The sequence below is a fragment of the Arachis stenosperma genome, chromosome 5, assembly GCF_014773155.1.
Source record: "Arachis stenosperma cultivar V10309 chromosome 5, arast.V10309.gnm1.PFL2, whole genome shotgun sequence".
Taxonomy (NCBI): domain Eukaryota; kingdom Viridiplantae; phylum Streptophyta; class Magnoliopsida; order Fabales; family Fabaceae; genus Arachis; species Arachis stenosperma.
This window is the reverse complement of record NC_080381.1, coordinates 125,585,812-125,603,888: the sequence shown is the minus strand read 5'-3', so window position 1 is coordinate 125,603,888 and position 18,077 is coordinate 125,585,812. Positions and strand designations below refer to the sequence as shown.

At 30.0% G+C, this 18,077-nt stretch overlaps 1 protein-coding gene and 1 pseudogene across 1 annotated transcript; both read left to right on the top strand.

The window, feature by feature from the left end:
- Positions 1-775: 775 nt before the first annotated feature.
- On the top strand, positions 776-5,318 carry LOC130979997 (glutamine synthetase nodule isozyme). Its single transcript, XM_057903586.1, has 12 exons — positions 776-1,003; positions 1,348-1,387; positions 1,533-1,636; positions 1,865-1,913; positions 2,047-2,153; positions 2,414-2,501; positions 3,308-3,436; positions 3,675-3,749; positions 3,850-3,903; positions 4,601-4,638; positions 4,725-4,884; positions 4,962-5,318. The coding sequence occupies exons 1-12, from the start codon at positions 927-929 to the stop codon at positions 5,112-5,114; spliced, it is 1,074 nt and encodes a 357-aa protein (XP_057759569.1). The 5' UTR covers positions 776-926; the 3' UTR covers positions 5,115-5,318.
- A 3,869-nt stretch (positions 5,319-9,187) lies between these two features.
- Positions 9,188-14,863, top strand: LOC130981329 (cullin-associated NEDD8-dissociated protein 1-like; annotated as a pseudogene).
- The last annotated feature ends 3,214 nt before the right edge of the window (positions 14,864-18,077 follow it).

Genomic DNA, 18,077 nt, shown 5'->3' with positions numbered 1-18,077 from the left:
AGAATCTTATAACAAAGTTGCTGGGCTTTTTTTTAAAAATTAAAAAGAAGAAGAAAACCAGCGGCAAATAATATTTTAAGGTTATAGTTGAAGATACCTCTTTTTGACTAACTCATCAAGTTGCACTCAGCACCTACCATTCATAATTTCAAGTAATCGTACAACTCCAACCCACCTTAAATCACGCTTTCATAAACAGATTTAATTTAATCTAAACTAGATTCTTCACATCATAGAATCTTTGAATTTTTTATATATTTCATAAAATAAATATTTTATTATGTAATTCGTACATTTTATCATTTATTCTTGTATTTATTAAACGTGTATGAAAATAATCAAAATTAAATTAATTTAGATGAAAAATAATTTATAATTCAATTAAAAAAAACTTGAGTTTAAATTTTAGAAATAACCATTTTTTTATAATAAAAAGTATTAAAAAAAGGTTGAATACCAACTTTTTTAATATTTCTATTAAACTCACCAATAAATATTAAAAATTAAAATTCTGAACCCTAAATTGAAGTTAACAGAAATTAATTACCATACCAAGAGATAATGTTTCCATTGGGGTTAGATTTTTGAACTTTGATAAAGTTAAAAAGCGAAATTATTGTGTTTCGTGCTCGAAATTCCACCAACCATGTAATTTTGATTCTATTTTTGAAAGTGAACAAAACTTATTTTTTATTAGAAATTTGAAAAACTCAAATAATCATTTAAATTAAAAAAAGAGTTAAAAAAAAGAAAAGAAAAATCTGAAACACATTAACGCACGTCTCTCTCCGTTTGTTTACTTAACTCCAAATTTTTATATAAAGAGAGGGTTTAGAAATACTGCACTCTACACAAACCAGAGTTAAAGAGTTTACTCTTCATCTTCTTAGTCGTCGACTCTTGTTTCTTTCACACTCTTAGCAACCATGTCTTTGCTCTCAGATCTCATCAACCTCAACCTCTCCGAATCCGGCACCAAGAAGATCATTGCTGAATACATATGGTTCGCTTTTTTCGTGCATCTTACTTTCATCTTTTAATTTGTTGTTTCAAACAGGGGGCTCTGTTTTTTCCTCTTGAAAACAGGGGACTCTGGTTTTATGAAATCTTTGACCAAAGTTTCTACCCAAAAAAATAAAAATAAAAATCAGAACCTCCTTTTTGGGAGGAATTCATATTTTTTGAAACGTCTTCTTCTTACTTTTGGTACCATGATTTTATGGGATCAAAGATCATTCATCATACACATAATAAAAAGCAGGGATATTTTTGTAAACTTTCTCTTTTGGTTCTTCTTGCTCTGTTCTTGGTATAAATATTTAATGCTTTTGATGCGGTGAAAAACAGGATTGGTGGATCTGGCATGGACATCAGAAGCAAAGCAAGGGTAATCTTTTTAGTTTTAATTTTTTGTTGCTTAATCACACATGTGGATACGTGTGAAAAGCTATCAATTTTCATGGTGATTCTTTTGATTTGTTCCTTTGTGAAAATTGACCTTAATTTCTTTATCTGTTTCAATAAAAACACAGACAATCTCTGGTCCAGTGAGTGATCCTTCAAAGCTTCCAAAATGGAACTATGACGGTTCTAGCACTGGTCAAGCCCCTGGTGAAGATAGTGAAGTCATCCTATAGTATGATCCATGACCCTTTTTTTTTAAATTTAATTTTATTTAAATTTTAGATTTTAGTTTTTCTTTGTTTGTTAGCTTGTGATGTGTTTGCAAGTCAGAATTTTTGGAGGACTAAAAACTAAAATAAAAAAAAATACTTTACTTTTCTATTTACACTCCTACCCTTCCGTTGATATTTTATTTTCACAAGAAACTGATGAGTGGGGTTTGCTTTTTGTGTTGAACAAGCCCACAAGCCATCTTTAAGGACCCATTCAGGAGGGGAGAGAATATTCTTGTAAGTCTCTTTTTCTTCATTTTGTAAATAATGCTGGTTTCAATTTAATTTATTTTTTTCCCAATTATTGGGTCAACTATTCATTAACCTTGTGGTTGAAAAATAAAATAAATAAAATTTTTATATTTTTTAGGTTATTTGTGATGCATACACCCCAGCTGGAGAGCCAATCCCTACAAACAAGAGATACAATGCTGCCAAGATCTTCAGTCACCCTGATGTAGCCTCTGAAGAACCATGGTATATATAGTTTGTAATTTATTTTTCAGTATTTTTTATTTTAAAAATTTTGTCAAAAAAAAAAAAAGATGTGAAAATAAAAAATATTAATTTATTATTGTTACTATTTTTTATTTCTCAAAATTTAAAAAACAAAAAATAAAAATGCAAATCCCATGCCACTTGAGTGATATTTTCTTTTTAAGTTCTTGAAACCCTTTTTTAGATAATATCTCACCTTATATATGAAATGTTAAAAATGAGTAAGAATTTGGTGGCAGGTATGGTATTGAGCAAGAGTATACTTTGTTACAGAAAGACATTAACTGGCCAGTTGGGTGGCCAATTGGTGGCTACCCTGGACCACAGGTAATCCAATTTTCTTTTCCTTTTATTTTTTAATCTCCTTTTTTGATGAACTTTTATAACCCTTTTTGAATTTTCCTTTTTTTTTTGAGTTTGTCTCAATTTAAGCCAGGGTTGCCTCTATTTCTGTATTTTATGTTGCCTCAAATTGCTAACTCTTAGTAATTTGTTTTGTCTTTTACGCAATTGTCCACTCATGTGTGAATTGAATTTTCCTTAATTTATGTCATTAATAGTACCTATGACTATGAGCAAAGATTACATCACCATTCACCTACCACATATATATTTTAATTTATTAGTGTTTATCAACCTCTTTTTTATTTTTTACACAATATAAAAAAGAATTTATAATATTTAATTATTTAAAAAGCATACTTGGATAAACAATTTTGTAATTAATTCTTGATTTGATTTTTTTAACTACTGTATAAATAATCAAAGTGTTTGATACTATGAACCAGAAGAAATCAATAAAAAATTGTTCGGTAGGAATCTCAATTCTTGAAACCACACATGAAAAGTATAATTATAATATATTTATGTTTGTACTCATTATTAATATGTTGACTACGAGTAATTTTTTAAAACATGACCTGTATTAACATATAATACTGCTGATATACGAACGAGTTTCTATGCAAATATTAATTTAGTCCTAAAATAATCATAGTACACTAAAAATATTAAAGTAGTACAGTTGTGATTAAATTAAAATTGTGTAACCGAAGTTGATATATTTATTGAGTTAACAGATTCCTGGAATCCTTTATAGTGAATTAATATGATTAATAAATGAAATGAAACAGGGGCCATACTACTGTGGCATTGGTGCCGATAAAGCCTATGGTCGTGACATTGTTGATGCACATTACAAGGCTTGTATCTATGCTGGCATCAACATTAGTGGCATCAATGGAGAAGTTATGCCTGGCCAGGTATGTAACATTCTTGTTCCCATTTCTTTCTTGCTTCTTTCTCATTAAATTATTATTATTATTATTATTTAATCTTTTCAAAGTGACATCTGGATGTTGATCTTTGTTAACAATGATGTGGATTTCATTTGTGATTTTGTGATATACTTGTTGGCCACTAAGCACCCCAAGGGTGTAAAATATTACTATATTTTAGTGATAATCATAACATATGTGAATTTTGTAATAATATTTATAGTGGGAATTCCAAGTTGGTCCTTCTGTTGGTATCTCTGCTGGTGATGAGGTTTGGGCTGCTCGCTACATACTTGAGGTAATTTTACCTTTATTGGACTCTTTCTTTTTTATTTTTTTTTAATTAGTGAAAATCAGTGAACATATATTAATGTTTAATTATATGTTTCTTTTTTCAGAGGATCACGGAAATTGCTGGAGTGGTTGTTTCATTTGATCCCAAGCCTATCCAGGTGAGAAATGACCATAACAAATATCAAAATATATATATATATTTAAATAATACCTTAAGATTTAAGAAACAGAGAACACCATTTCCAAACCTACCGAAAAAACCGACATTTTTCATGCTCCCATATCCATTTATCTTATCTTAATGAATCTTGTTGCTCACTTTTTTCACGCAACAGAAACCAACAAAGTCTCTAATTAATTAGATAGCTTTAAATCATGCTCAACAAACTTTTATTACTTTAAAGGTTCTTGAGACGAAATAATCTCTCTACAGAAAAAATTAATATATCTTATAATAATATTTGCAGGGACCTAATTATAGTATAATAAAATTTATAATATGATAAAAATAATTTTTCAAATTTGTAAAGTAATAAAAGTTTATTAAAAACTAAAATGTCTTGAAATTTATTAGGGACTAATTTAAAATTTATTCTTTAAAAATTGCCTTTAGAGAAAATAAAATATGGGTTTATTTTAGAGAAGATTCTCCGGCATTTGCCATAATTGCCAAGTTGCTTTTATTTCTGCTTCAACTTGTTTTTCTTTTTTTAACAAAAAACCTTAACTCTACAATATTCCTCTTAAGCTTTTAACCAACCACGTGAACACGTAGATGATAAGGAATATTTTAATTTATCATCCTACTTTTTGTTATTTATTTTTAATTTTTAATTTTAAATTCATTGTTACCAGGGAGACTGGAATGGTGCGGGTGCTCACACTAACTACAGGTACATAGCAATAAATATATCCTATGTATTTTAATGTGATATTAATTTTGAGATTAATTAGGTATGTGTGTTGATTTATTTGACAGCACAAAATCGATGAGAAACGATGGAGGGTATGAAGTAATAAAGAAGGCGATTGAGAAGCTTAAATTGAAGCACAAAGATCACATTGCTGCCTATGGAGAAGGCAATGAGAGACGCCTCACTGGAAAACATGAAACTGCAGACATCCACACCTTCTCTTGGGTAAGTTTTTCATCATTTTAAAAAATTCTCTTATTAAATTAAAAACAATTATTTATAATTATTGGGGTGTGATACAGGGAGTGGCAAACCGTGGAGCATCAGTAAGAGTTGGAAGAGACACAGAGAAGAATGGAAAAGGTTACTTTGAGGACAGAAGGCCAGCTTCTAACATGGACCCTTATGTCGTAACTTCCATGATTGCGGAGACCACCATCCTCTGGAAGCCATGAATCGTCAATTTCATCACATCACCACCGCCACCATATATAAAACCCCCATAAATGTTGTGTTTAATCCCATCATTTTAGTGTCTCTCTTTTTTTTTATATGCAAAAGCATTTTGTGCACCATGTGTGTGCATTTTGTTGTTGGATGACAATAATTACTATCATATCATCATTGCTAATAACATGAATTGCTTCCCCGTTTCTCAATTTTCATAGATTTAATCACGCGTTGCTGCTTTTTTCGGAACAAGAAGGGGACCGCTCAAGTTTGTTGCCACTTTTGGGCTTTCGGATTTATTTGTGTTTGTTAGCTAAAAATTCAGTATTTTTAAAAGACAAAAAAACTCAAATTTTTTAGATGAAAACTGAAATTTTATTAATGTTTTTATTCTTAAAATGGCTAAGAATTTAATATTTTTTCACCTAAATTTGATATAAAATAATTAATAGGAGTGACGTAAATCTTAACATTTTTAGTTACTTCATATTTTTTTATTTTTGTGTGTTAGAAAAATATAACTAAAATTTTCTTATAACACTTTCTTCTCTTCATTCTCCTTTTGTATAAAACCTCTAATGCTCCAAAATCTAAGAAAAATTATTTATATTGGTGATTGTTAAAGAGCCAATTTTACTTATATATTTATTGTTCGTGTCAAATTTAATAATATGATAATTTAAAACTTTTTGAAATTAAAATAAAACGTTTAAAATAGTAGAGACTAATTTAAAATTTAGTCTAAATATTAGAGACTAAAATAATATTTTATCCAAAAAAATTAAATTAATTGAAATACGTTATGTCACATAGCATAGGAACTAATATGATTAGTAGTTTGAAATTAAAAGGAAAATTTGAACAATTTAAGAATTTATAGACTAAATTAATAATCACATAAAAATTAGAGGATTTATTTAATTGTGATGTTAAAAAATATAATATTGTATGTGTAACGAAACTAGTAAGAGTTGTCTTGAATAATCTCCCTCCAATAATGTCATCAAATAATGCAATTCAAATAGTTTAGTACGGATAGAATACGGCTCTTAAAACACAATATAACACGAATACGTCTCATGCTTTAATCTCTATTATTATTTAACAAATACATTATGGTCTCTCAAATTTTTTAAAATATTTAGATCACTAAAATTAATTTGTCTAACAAAATAAATATTTGAAAACTGATTTACTAATTTCCTAAGTATCTATCAATTATTCAATAACGATAAAGTTTTCATATATAAAACTAAAGGGACCTATTTTCTTAGGTAAACGCTATAGGAAAGAGTGATAGGAAAGATTGCACTTTTCCAGTAATCTTTACTTTTCAACCTCAGTTCACTAAGAAATTGTCATTTTCTTTCAAGGTAGCTTCGCATGTATTTTCGTTAGAAAATTGGGTGACATATGCGCGCGGATAATTTTTTAAAATATTGACTAAATTTTAGTGTAATATTTAATTATTATATTTTACTATATTTTTAAAAATTCTGAGAACAAACAATTTACAGAAGACATATTATATTTTTAATATTTAAATAACAATATACAAAAAGTATATTATATATTTTAATATTAAACATATGATATATAAAAATATATTGTCAATACATAAAAAAATATATTATTATATTCTTAAAATTTTAAAAAATATTATAAAAATCAATATTATTATACTAAAATTTTATTAATATTTTGTACGATGTATTTTACAGTACAAATTAAAATTATATAAAGACATCAGAGTATAGATTTTGTTTTGTGGTTATTTTCTATTATACAGAAAAGTTTTTTTCTTTTTGTAAAATCAAATAGTACCATTAACAAGTTCAATCCCTAGAAATTTTTTTCGTACAATCAAAAATAGTAAAAGAAAAATCTATGTTCTTTATGTACAATTTTGATATGTAGTGTAGAGTGCATCCTTCTACAAAAACGTACGGACATATGCAGGTTGTAAATTGGCGTAATAATTAATTTGGTTGAGATTTGAGAAGGGTGCAATTGTCATGTGATGATATATATGTAGCAATAATTTGTATCGGGGAAATAAAGGAAGTGTGTCAGTGAGTCAGATTTTGCATGTGGGCATGATCCATTGCAAAATCGCACATGTTTGTCTTATCTCATCCTCTTTATAAGAATTCAATTCCATTGGATTGGTTTATGGCCATTAAAGTAAAGTAAAGACAGCTCCAATGGCTGATCTCTCAAGTTAAATATGCCGTATGTTATTTATTGGCAGAACAGAACATATTCTAATCTCTGTTATCACCATGTCTCTACCTCTAAGATAGCCAATGCGAATTTCTACACTTATAAGGTCGTCTCATATGAACCACCCCCAATTGGAATGCACTTCTAGGCTTTCCATAAATGAAGATATACCTCAAATAATGTTCTTTTGCACTTTTCATTATGGGACAATGATTCTATTTATTTATTTTTAAAATATTCAAGTATTTTAAATATATTATAATAAAATTTATATATCTTTTTCATATGATATTAATTTCTTTTTAAATTATTTTGGATAATATATAATATTCTGTGAATATTAAAATCAATTATACATTTATATATATCGTTTTATATATTTTCTAAAATACTTTTTTTTATATAATAAAACAATCAAATTTTACACAATAGAATAATAAAATATTTTATGAAAACAAAAAATTATCCAACACTATTTTTTTTGTATTTTTATTCATACTTTAATTATAAATATAAATCTAGTTTGATTATATTTATTTATAAAATTAAATTACAAGTATAAATCATGTCTGATTATATTATTTGTATAGTTTGATTATTATTGCTTATAAAATTTAATTATGAAAGTGAATGTTTGGTCTTTTTATTCTAATATATATTTATATATAAATAGTTGATCCTTAGTTGATTTTTTTTTTATATTTATGTAATATAATTAAATATATATTATTTCTATCCCCAATAAACAAGCTAATAATAAAATTAAACAAATTGTTTTTTACATTAACTAGCTAGCTACATAAGATTGGAGGAAAGTTTCTAAAACGAACTAAAATAATTTTTTATGTGTTTGTACCTATGCATGGTTCACCAATAAATCTTAAAGTTAATTGCTTTATTTTTTGCTTGAAGAAAACTATTTTATTTATTTTCACTTTGTTCACCCTCTTTTCCACATGTGAATAGTAAGAAAAACCAAATGAATAAAGATAGACTTATATTATATCAGAAGAAGCTAGATATTTGTTATCATCTGGCCTCTCAATGATTTATTCTCAATACTAAAACAAAGATAGACAGAAAGGATCAATTAACTAAATTAAACTATCCAACGGAATTGAAAGATAAACAATCAATCAACAAATGAATTATATTATTTTTCTTAATTATTTGTTGATCGATAAAGGAGCTAAGCTTTCGGATTATTTTGGTCCAAAATAAAGGATAGACGGATACTCTAACGAAGTGAAGATATAAGAGGTGATTTTATTTAAGTGGTGGATTTTGTTACGATATTTATGAAAGATTCTTTCGACTGGTGTTAAAAAACGTTAATAAAGTGTAAATCTAATACGTATTGAGGTTAATAAGATATGCGGAGACAAAATCTGTTCAAAAGTTATTAATGCATGAGTTATTGCCTAATATTAAGATATTAATCTAGAGTTAACGAAAATAATTAGACCATGGATTCCTTACTTTTTTTTTTTTTTGGAATATCATTAACCATCGTCAAAATAATTACAAAATATATTTCATTTTTTTAAATTATTAATTAGATTTTGATTTTTCAAAGTTTTGGTTTTTAACTTTTTTCCTTTTCTTTTTGATTTCAGATTCAGAGAACCCTAGTAGAATAAAAGTTCTAGACCTTGTACCTTATGGTTTGCGGAAGAGCGGTTCGTTACTATAGATGCATCTGATCTGAGTAGCGGATCATGATGCCGGGGAGTTGTTCACAGCGAAAGAAGTTGGGAAATGCTAGGATTTTTCTTCCAATTTCAATCATTGCCATTCTCTCATCCTCTTCCTCTTCTCGTTCGCTTATCTTCGCTGCCGCAACACGCCTCAGACGATGCGAGGACTAATCCGCCGCCGCCACACAATCTGCTTCCGCCGTCACCTCGCAAAACGCAGTTTTTGCTCCTGCGAGCTTCTCCTCCTTCCACGAGCTTTTGTTCTGGTAGCTTCTCCTTATCCATTAACATGCCTTCGCCTCCTCGATCTGTTTCTCAATTTGAGTCCTAACTTCTCATTTTTAGATCTGTAACTAAATTCATATCCTCTTGTTCTAATAACTTCAATGATTGTTATATGCTAATTATTCTAATTACATCATCTCTCAATAATGTTTTCGATTTCGATTTTGTATTCGCTCTTAATTATTTTTTCTAACATTTCATCTTTCATGAGGCTTTGATAATTGACTCGATGCTCTTTATTGCTTATTTCTTCCTAGTAATTTCATGGAAGTTCTATTTCGGTTCTTCTTGTGATGTGCTATTGTCAAATTACCGAATTTAGGGTTTCCCTCTTCTTGATTTTGGTTTTGGTTCCATCAAATTCTGATTTTGGTCCACTCCCTGCGATTGTTAATTTTGTGATTGTGCCACTACTTGATTGTTAATTTTGGTTTTGGTTCCATGGAATTTTAATTTTCTTACTGATGTAGAGGTACATAAAGCAGAACAATGACGTTGCCCTCTATGCACCAGAGATGGGTATCAATTTCTTTCACTTCTCTACTTTCTTTTTGCACATTATTACCTCATTACTTCTTTTTCCATTAGATTCCATCAAGAAAATAATCATTGTTTTAATATAACCGATATGGTACTATTACTTGATTGATTGTGTCAAAAGCAATTAAGAATTAAGATACAGAAGTTTTAGATATAATTGAGATGTCAGCTGAAAAGTTCGAAGAGCAGCAGCCAAATGCCTAGCAGCATTGATTGTTTCTCGCCCTGAAATGCTTTCAAAGCTATATGATGAGGCCTGTCCCAAATTGATCGACAGATTTAAAGAGAGAGAAGAAAATGTCAAGATGGATGTATTTAATACTTTCATTGAGCTCTTGCGTCAAATTGGCAATGTAACTAAAGGGCAGATTGATGCAAATGAAACGAGTCCTAGATGGTTGTTGAAGCAAGAATTTTCAAAGATTGTCAAATCTATAAATAGGTAGTTGCGTGAGAAATCTATCAAGACAAAGGTTGGTGCATTTTCTGTTCTAAAAGAATTGGTGGTTGTCTTGCCAGACTGTCTTGCAGACCACATTGGGTCACTCATTCCAGGAATCGAAAAAGCATTACATGACATCATCTACATCAAATTTGAATATTGAAGCTCTCATATTTACTAGATTGGTATTATCTTCACACTCTCCTGATGTTTTTCACCCATATATTAAGGCTCTTTTTGCTCCTGTTCTATCAGCTGTTGGTGAGCGATATTATAAGGTCACTGCTGAGGCCTTGAGGGTATGCAGAGAACTTGTACGTGTTATCCGCCCAAGCATTGAGGGATCTAGATTTGATTTCAGACCGTACATCCATCCCATTTATAATGGCATTATGTCGTGCATAATAAACCAAGATCAGGATCAGGAGGTTAAGGAGTGTGCCATCTCCTGCATTGGCCTCATTGTGTCAACATTTGGTGATAATCTAAATGAAGAACTACCAACATGCCTTCCTATACTTGTTGAACGAATGGGAAATGAGATAACTCGTCTTACAGCTATCAAGGCATTTGCTGTCATTGCTGCTTCTCCACTTCGGGTGGATCTGTCGTGTTCTGGAGCATGTAATAGCAAAGTTGACTGCATTTCTATGGAAAGCTAATCGAGCACTAAGGCAGGCAACCTTAGGAACCTTAAATTCACTCATAGTTGCCTATGGTGATATGATTGGTTCTTATGCATATGAAGTTATTATTGTAGAACTCTCGGGACTAATTAGTGATTCTGATTTACATATAACAGCTCTTGCCCTTGAACTCTGCTGCACGTTAATGAGTGACAAGAGGTTCAGTCCTAGTGTTGGTCTGGCTGTCAGAAACAAAGTTCTTCCTCAAGCTCTGACGTTAATTAAAAGCTCCTTGTTGCAGGGGTAAGCCATTTTGGCTTTACATAATTTTTTTGCTGCTTAAGTCTATTCTGCAAACACTATTTTCTGCTAATGTAAAGATTTATGATTTGTTGATTGTATGAAAATATTTGAAGCTTGCATTGAAATTAATCAAAACCTAGATTGGAAGCCTCTCTCTCTCTCTCTCTCTTTTTTGAGAAGTGGGGTGATAAAACGCTATTTTACGGTTTACCTTGTGCTTAATTGAGTGAATTTTATCCACTATTCTCACATTTATTCATAGAATTTGCATGTTTTACACTTTCCTTCCTAATTTTGTGCTATGATTGAAAACATGCTTCTTTAGCCTGAAATTTGCTAATTTTAATCCTCTCTTATTACCATTCGATTTCTTGATATGTGTGTTAAGTGATTTTAGGGTTTATAGGGCAGGAATGGCTTAGAGGATGGAAAGGAAGCATGCAAAAGCAGAAGGAACACAAGAAAGTGAAGTTTTGAGAAGCTGGCAGCGACGCGCACGCGTGGATGATGCGTACGCATGACTGGCGCATCATACATGCGACGCGTACGCATGAACTACGTGTACACGTGACAAGGATTTTCACTCATCGACGCGTACGCGTGAGGAGCGTCACGTGCTGCAATTCACAGAAAACGCTGGGGGCGATTTCTGGGCTCCTTTTTGACCTAATTTCAGGCCCGAAATTCCAAATTAGAGGCTGCAGAGTGGAACAGATGGAGGCATTCAATCATTCATTCATTTTTACACATTAGTGAGGTTTTAGATGTATTTTTCTAGAGAGATAGGTTCTCTCATCTCTCTAGGTTTTAGGATTCTTAGGTTTAGTTATTTTCAATTTTCTTCTTCTTCTCTACTTTAATTTAGTTTCCCTTCTATTCTTATTTATTCTAGGACTTTAGTTTCTCTTCTCTTGGTAATTTATTTATTTATCCACTTTAGTTTATGAATTCTCATGTTAGATTTAATTTTCTATTTAATACAATTTGAGGTATTTCATATTTATGATTGCTCTCTTCAATTTATGTTATTGATGCTTGCAATTGATTGTTTAGATTTTATTATCTCTTCTTGTTTTTCTATGCTTTTATGTTGTGCCCTCCAAGTGTTTGATAGAATACTTGGGAGAAATTTAAATTAGCTTTTTATATTCTTGGCTTAAATTGATTAATTGGGGATTCTTGAATTGTCATAAGTCTCTTGTTGGTTGGTGATTGAAAGTTGCTAGTTGGCTTGATGCTTCACTAACTCTAGTCTTTGATTAGGACTTGTGAGCTCAAGTTGATTTTCTCACTTGACTTACCTTCAATTGTTAGAGGGTAACTAAATGATAGTAAAAGGGAATTACCATCACAAGTGACTAAGATAATGGGGATGGAAATTCAAATTATCAATCCTTGCTAAGACTTTTCTTAATTATTATTTTATTTCCTTATTATTTACATTCCTTGTTTCACATTTCAAAAACCCAAAAAGATATTTTCCCATAACCAATAATAACTACACTTTCTTGCAATTCCTTGAGAGACGACCCTAGGTTTAATACTTCGATTATTTTTATTGGGTTTGCTTAAGTGACAAACGAATTAAATTTGATTGAGGTTTAATTGTCGGTTTAGATCTATACTTACAACGCGTTTATTTTGTGAAATTCTTTACCGACGATTTTTCCTCCATCATGGGTTAGAATCCTCTTTTCCTTCTCTTTGTCTTACTTCTTTTAGAAACTTATCAGAGTGCACAATATATTTCATTACCAATGAGATTGATTAATTTGATTTTTTCCTTCGTTATTGCCTTGTGTTTGAAGGACACTTGTTTATCAAGGTTTTTCTCCATTTGGTCATCCTTTTCTTGCTTTCCCTAAAAAAGTTACAAGCCTCCTAAACAACCCTTAACAAACAAGGTTTTTTCAACAGTACCCCGTGGTGTATTTTTATTTTTATTTATTTGTTTTTTTTGTTAAATTTCTTTTTTCTGATACTATGAACAAGTTTATTGTTGTTTTTGAAAGCCATACTCAAATTATTCTTTGCATGAATAATAATGAGCTTTTAAGTTGAATCCCTATGCTTATTGTTTTGTTGTTTGTTCTAGAGCAAGTAAATCTGATAATAATCATGTTTTGGTATTTTGACTCTCTTTGAAAAATTTCTTAATATCTGCATAAAATTGATTGAGTTATGTGATGAATGGATTCCTGAGCCACTTATTCCTTCTCTTAATGAAGAGCCGTATGCACCACAAGTGCTTGAGAGGTGATTGCATTTTCTTGTCTGGAGGCATCCTCATTTATTCTTTATTGATAAATATTTCTAATATGTTATAACTTATCTCACTGATAAGAATCTTTGGAAAATCACACTACAAAAGTTGCCTACCCTATAAACCATCCACTATTATCCCATGTTTTCATTGTGGGACTCAAGTCCTACACCTTGTAAAGTTGTAACTGGATCCTAAGAGTTTCTTGTTTGTTTAGATGGAGTTCCTAATGAAAAACTACATTGTTATGGTTGCATTTTTTGGACTATACACATAATATTTATCCTTGAGGGTGAGCCTTGGTGGAGTCACTACTTGCCAGCGCCAAGCCTTCACCATAGTCAAATGGCATTGCCAAACAAGCGTTGCATTCAATAGCTCAATGTGTGGCTATTTTGTGCCTTGCTGCTGGGGAGCAGAAGTGTTCGCCCACAGTGAAAATGCTGGCAGACATTCTCAATGATGACAGTAGTTTTAATTCTGCTAAGCAGCACCTTTCCCTTCTATGTTTGGGAGAGATTGGTAGGAGGAAGGATCTTAGTGCACATGCTCATATAGAAAATATTGTCATTGAATCCTTCCAATCTCCTTTTATTTGAACTTTTCTTTTGTTCATTTTTTGGATTAAGATAGATCAATTATATCTTATAAATTCAGGATATGTTTAAATTTTGTTTTTGTTTATTTTTTGGATTAAGTTATATTGTATTTATCATACTCAGCAATAATTAGTTACGGGAATATATAGGTTATGAATAATTTATATTAACCAATAAAGTAAAGAAAATTAGTAATATATAATTGTAATATATAGAAGAAGGATAAATTAGTGTATAAACTAATGAAACATAACTTAGTAATTTGTCTTTCAAAAAAAAATATTAAAAATATCTAAAAAAATTTCTCATTCCCAAATGTCTTCATACTCTGCTTCCACCTTGGTCCTATATTACCAAGCATTTTCTTGGATTACGAAACACAAATCGTTGTACTCCTCTAAAACTAGATCTACGGCAAGTCTCATTCATGTGGAGTCGTTAACCTGCTTAGAGCACCAACAATATAATTCTAATTAGAAGTGTGTTGAAAAAATTATGTTAAAAATGCTTTGTTATAAATATGACCTAAATATTGAAATCATCTTGTAAAGTATATTCTCTCATCCAACTGGTCACCCAAACTCCACTATCATTTCTAAGATACAAAGCATTCAATAAATAGTTATTATATACATATAAAAAATAAACTATTGAACGAGTTATAATATTTAAAAAAATAAATATTAGACTTACGATCTATTTTTTGGGTAGATAAGCTAAAAAGTAGAGCAATCTACAACTTTAGACTTATCATCATAAAAAATATGATCATCTAACATTGCTTCTAAATAAGTTGCCTGTACAAGAGTGAATTCATGACAAAAAAAAAAGAGTGAATTGTAAATGATTTAAATTGACTAAGAGTACTAGTTACAACAAACGGTTATTTAAATTGTTAAATTGTTAAGCGATTCTAGATGATTGAGTACTGATTTAGAACAAATAATTACCAGTTTAATTGCGTTTCTTTTACGTTGTTGATGTTTTTCGACACAAAGCAGTGAATCCAATATGATTAGGCGCTCGTAAAGTCAACAATAACCAAATACTAATGTAGTTCCTCACAGATAGGGATAAAAACCTGCGATAAATCTTAAACCGTTATAAACATTAAAAAATATAATAGTATATTAATGAGAAACAAATTGGTCACTTGTACCCTAGTGATGTGGCTAATTTTCAATGACATATATGCTCAAGGAAATCAAAGATAACCTCGGCCGTTGTGTATTTGTCGCTTAAAGCATATTGCTGCAAACAAAAAATATTATTAAATGAAAATATGTTTTCAATTTAACAACTATTTTTGAATTGATAATTTAATTATACACTTTACTCGTGTGAGTACATAACATGGTTTAGTCTAGAAAAAAGAACTTCTTTATAAATTAGTATATCCACTCAAACTATTAAACAAAAATATTAACTAATAATTTAGAAATATTATAGGAATAACTTTATTGCAAAATATTCAGGTATGAACCAGCAAATTAGATCTTCATTCCTACGTCGAAATACACGTGTTATCATAAGTGCCACCAGGTTTATAACCTACAATATGTTAAAATTATATGTAAAACATGTTTATAGGTAAATAGAGGCTTAAAAATATAATTACAAGAAAAAGTATAATATGCATTGACCTCTATACTTACTCATGATTCGACACATCTCTCTGGCACAAGACATCTAAATGTACTTCTATAACCTTTTTTATCTGAGATTACCAACTCTTCAGAACTGCCAAAGTCATAAAATGGTTAGCTGAGAGAATTATAGAATTTTTAAACCATTATATATTACACATAATCATAAACCACACGTACAGATCTAACGTATCTAAAAAAATATAGGCTGCAACATCATCAGCTTGATAATCGGTTAACATCATCAAAGGTGTAGGCTCAAATGTAATAAGTGTCAACTACTGCAGTTAAAAAAATTAGTTTCAAGATTACACTAAAAAATAAAGAAAAAAGAAAAAATAAAAGAAAGTAGAAAAAAAAGGTTACCTTTGGCAGTACAACTCCTACTCTAACATATGGTTGTCCATTAGGTGGAGTTGTTGCTTCACGAGTAATATTCAAATGGAATAACTTTTTGGACTGAATTGGCAGGATACTAGTAAGATCACTAGTTTTTGTACTTTTCGAAGATTGCACAACTACAATAGGATCCAATATCAAACTATTATTTGTGAAAGTTATCTGTTGTGCCATGATCACATCAATTTTTTGGTGTAGAATATGAATGACTGATTCTAAGTTTTTTATCCTTTTTGTTATATCGTTGAATATACTCTTTACCTACATATTTTTCATTGGAATAATCTTTTACAACTCACTCAGATAGTATTTTGTCTTGTATTGTACCATATAACCCCTTAGGATGAATATATAGCAAATTCAGTTATAAAAGATAAGATAAGATAAAAATAATACAAATTTTAAAATATTTTATTTCTATCATTTTTTAAAAAAAAATTTATCTAATTAGAGTAAGATAAAAATAAGTTAAGAATAATAAGATTATATAAAATAATCTAATTTTATCTTTTTTTAAAAAGCTAGTATTTAAAATATAATCTCAAATTTATTATTAATTTAATACAAAATAAAAGGATAGTAATTTTGGTTAAATTTTGGATAAATTTTTATTTTAATTTAAAGTTAAATTACAAATTATTGGTTATCATATTTAAATTATTAAAAGAGAATTAGTTGTGTGAAACATAATCTTATTCTTATATATAAACACTCAAGCATAGAACACTATTAACTATCTTTACTAAAACTAAAATTACAATCTAGTAGAGCAATGGAAGAAAAAGTAGTAGACGATCACATTGGATCTTCTTCGATGGAAATTATTGAAAATTCTCTGTTGAAACAAATACTATATGCAATAGAGGTAATATATTCACTCATGATAAATTACAATGTTATTTATATATACCAATGCTAATTTTCTTTTTATAATGTAATCTTTATCCAAGAGAGTTGATGAGATGGAGAAAGCAATGTGGATGGCGAAGAAGTCACTTGATAAATTAACCGCCCTTTAATGTAAAACTGATGAGAAGTATGAGAAATTCGACAATACGGACCTATATGAGATGAAGAATAAATCCTGTAGTGATGTAACAAAGAAAAATTCTTATCCGTTGCAAGTCCGAACATTATGTGTTTATGAATTTATCCGACGAAAATAAGGAAGTTGAGATTTTGCACAATCTGCCACCATCGTTCTACAAAGGGACGCAAGCATGCCTGGATGGAGAAGAAAAATCGAAGCCAAAGTCAAAATTGGGTTTTCAAAGAAATAGCAAAACTAATAAAACTATGCAAGAACATCTGAGTACGTTTGTAAGGCAAAAAGACAAATTGGCAAGAGTAAATAATCCACCATCTATCCAAAACATAGCATTTGCACGACCAGCCAAAATGCAAAAACTTGAGCACAAAGGTCAACTATCAAGCAAGATGGCGGAAACTAGAGTACGCAAAGGGCCTTTAACTTTCACCATAGACAATGCACGGTTAACGAACTTTGCGAAACAAAAAATGACTTTCAAGTCAACTTCTATCCCAAAGATATTTGATTTAGTTAAAAATAATTTATTGGCATAATATTCAAATACGTATATTGTGGATAACCTTTATGTTTTGTACAGAATCTTAACTGTTCTTTTAAACCACCACAAGATATGAGGTTGAATGAGGATTTGGTCAATATGGCTATGTACATCTTTGTTCCTAATAATGATATAGCCTGAGCATTTTTTTTGTTATCTTTTATTTTTAATTTTAGTTATCTCTGTGACTAACATGTCGGCTTTATGTTAGAGAGGATTTGGTTCATATTGACGATACAACTGCAACTAGAGAAGATATGTTCTGTCTCGTACCTGGAAAGCAAGTGTCTGAACTAGTAATAAAGCTGATGGCATTGAAGATAACATCAAATATTAGCATGACCAAATTAAAGAAT

Bases quoted from the DNA above. Each gene is read 5' to 3' on its own strand.
- LOC130979997 (XM_057903586.1), top strand. From the start codon at position 927: ATGTCTTTGCTCTCAGATCTCATCAACCTCAACCTCTCCGAATCCGGC. The intron at 2,154-2,413 runs GTATATATAGTT...ATTTGGTGGCAG, and splicing joins GTAGCCTCTGAAGAACCATG to GTATGGTATTGAGCAAGAGT. The intron at 2,502-3,307 runs GTAATCCAATTT...GAAATGAAACAG, and splicing joins GTGGCTACCCTGGACCACAG to GGGCCATACTACTGTGGCAT.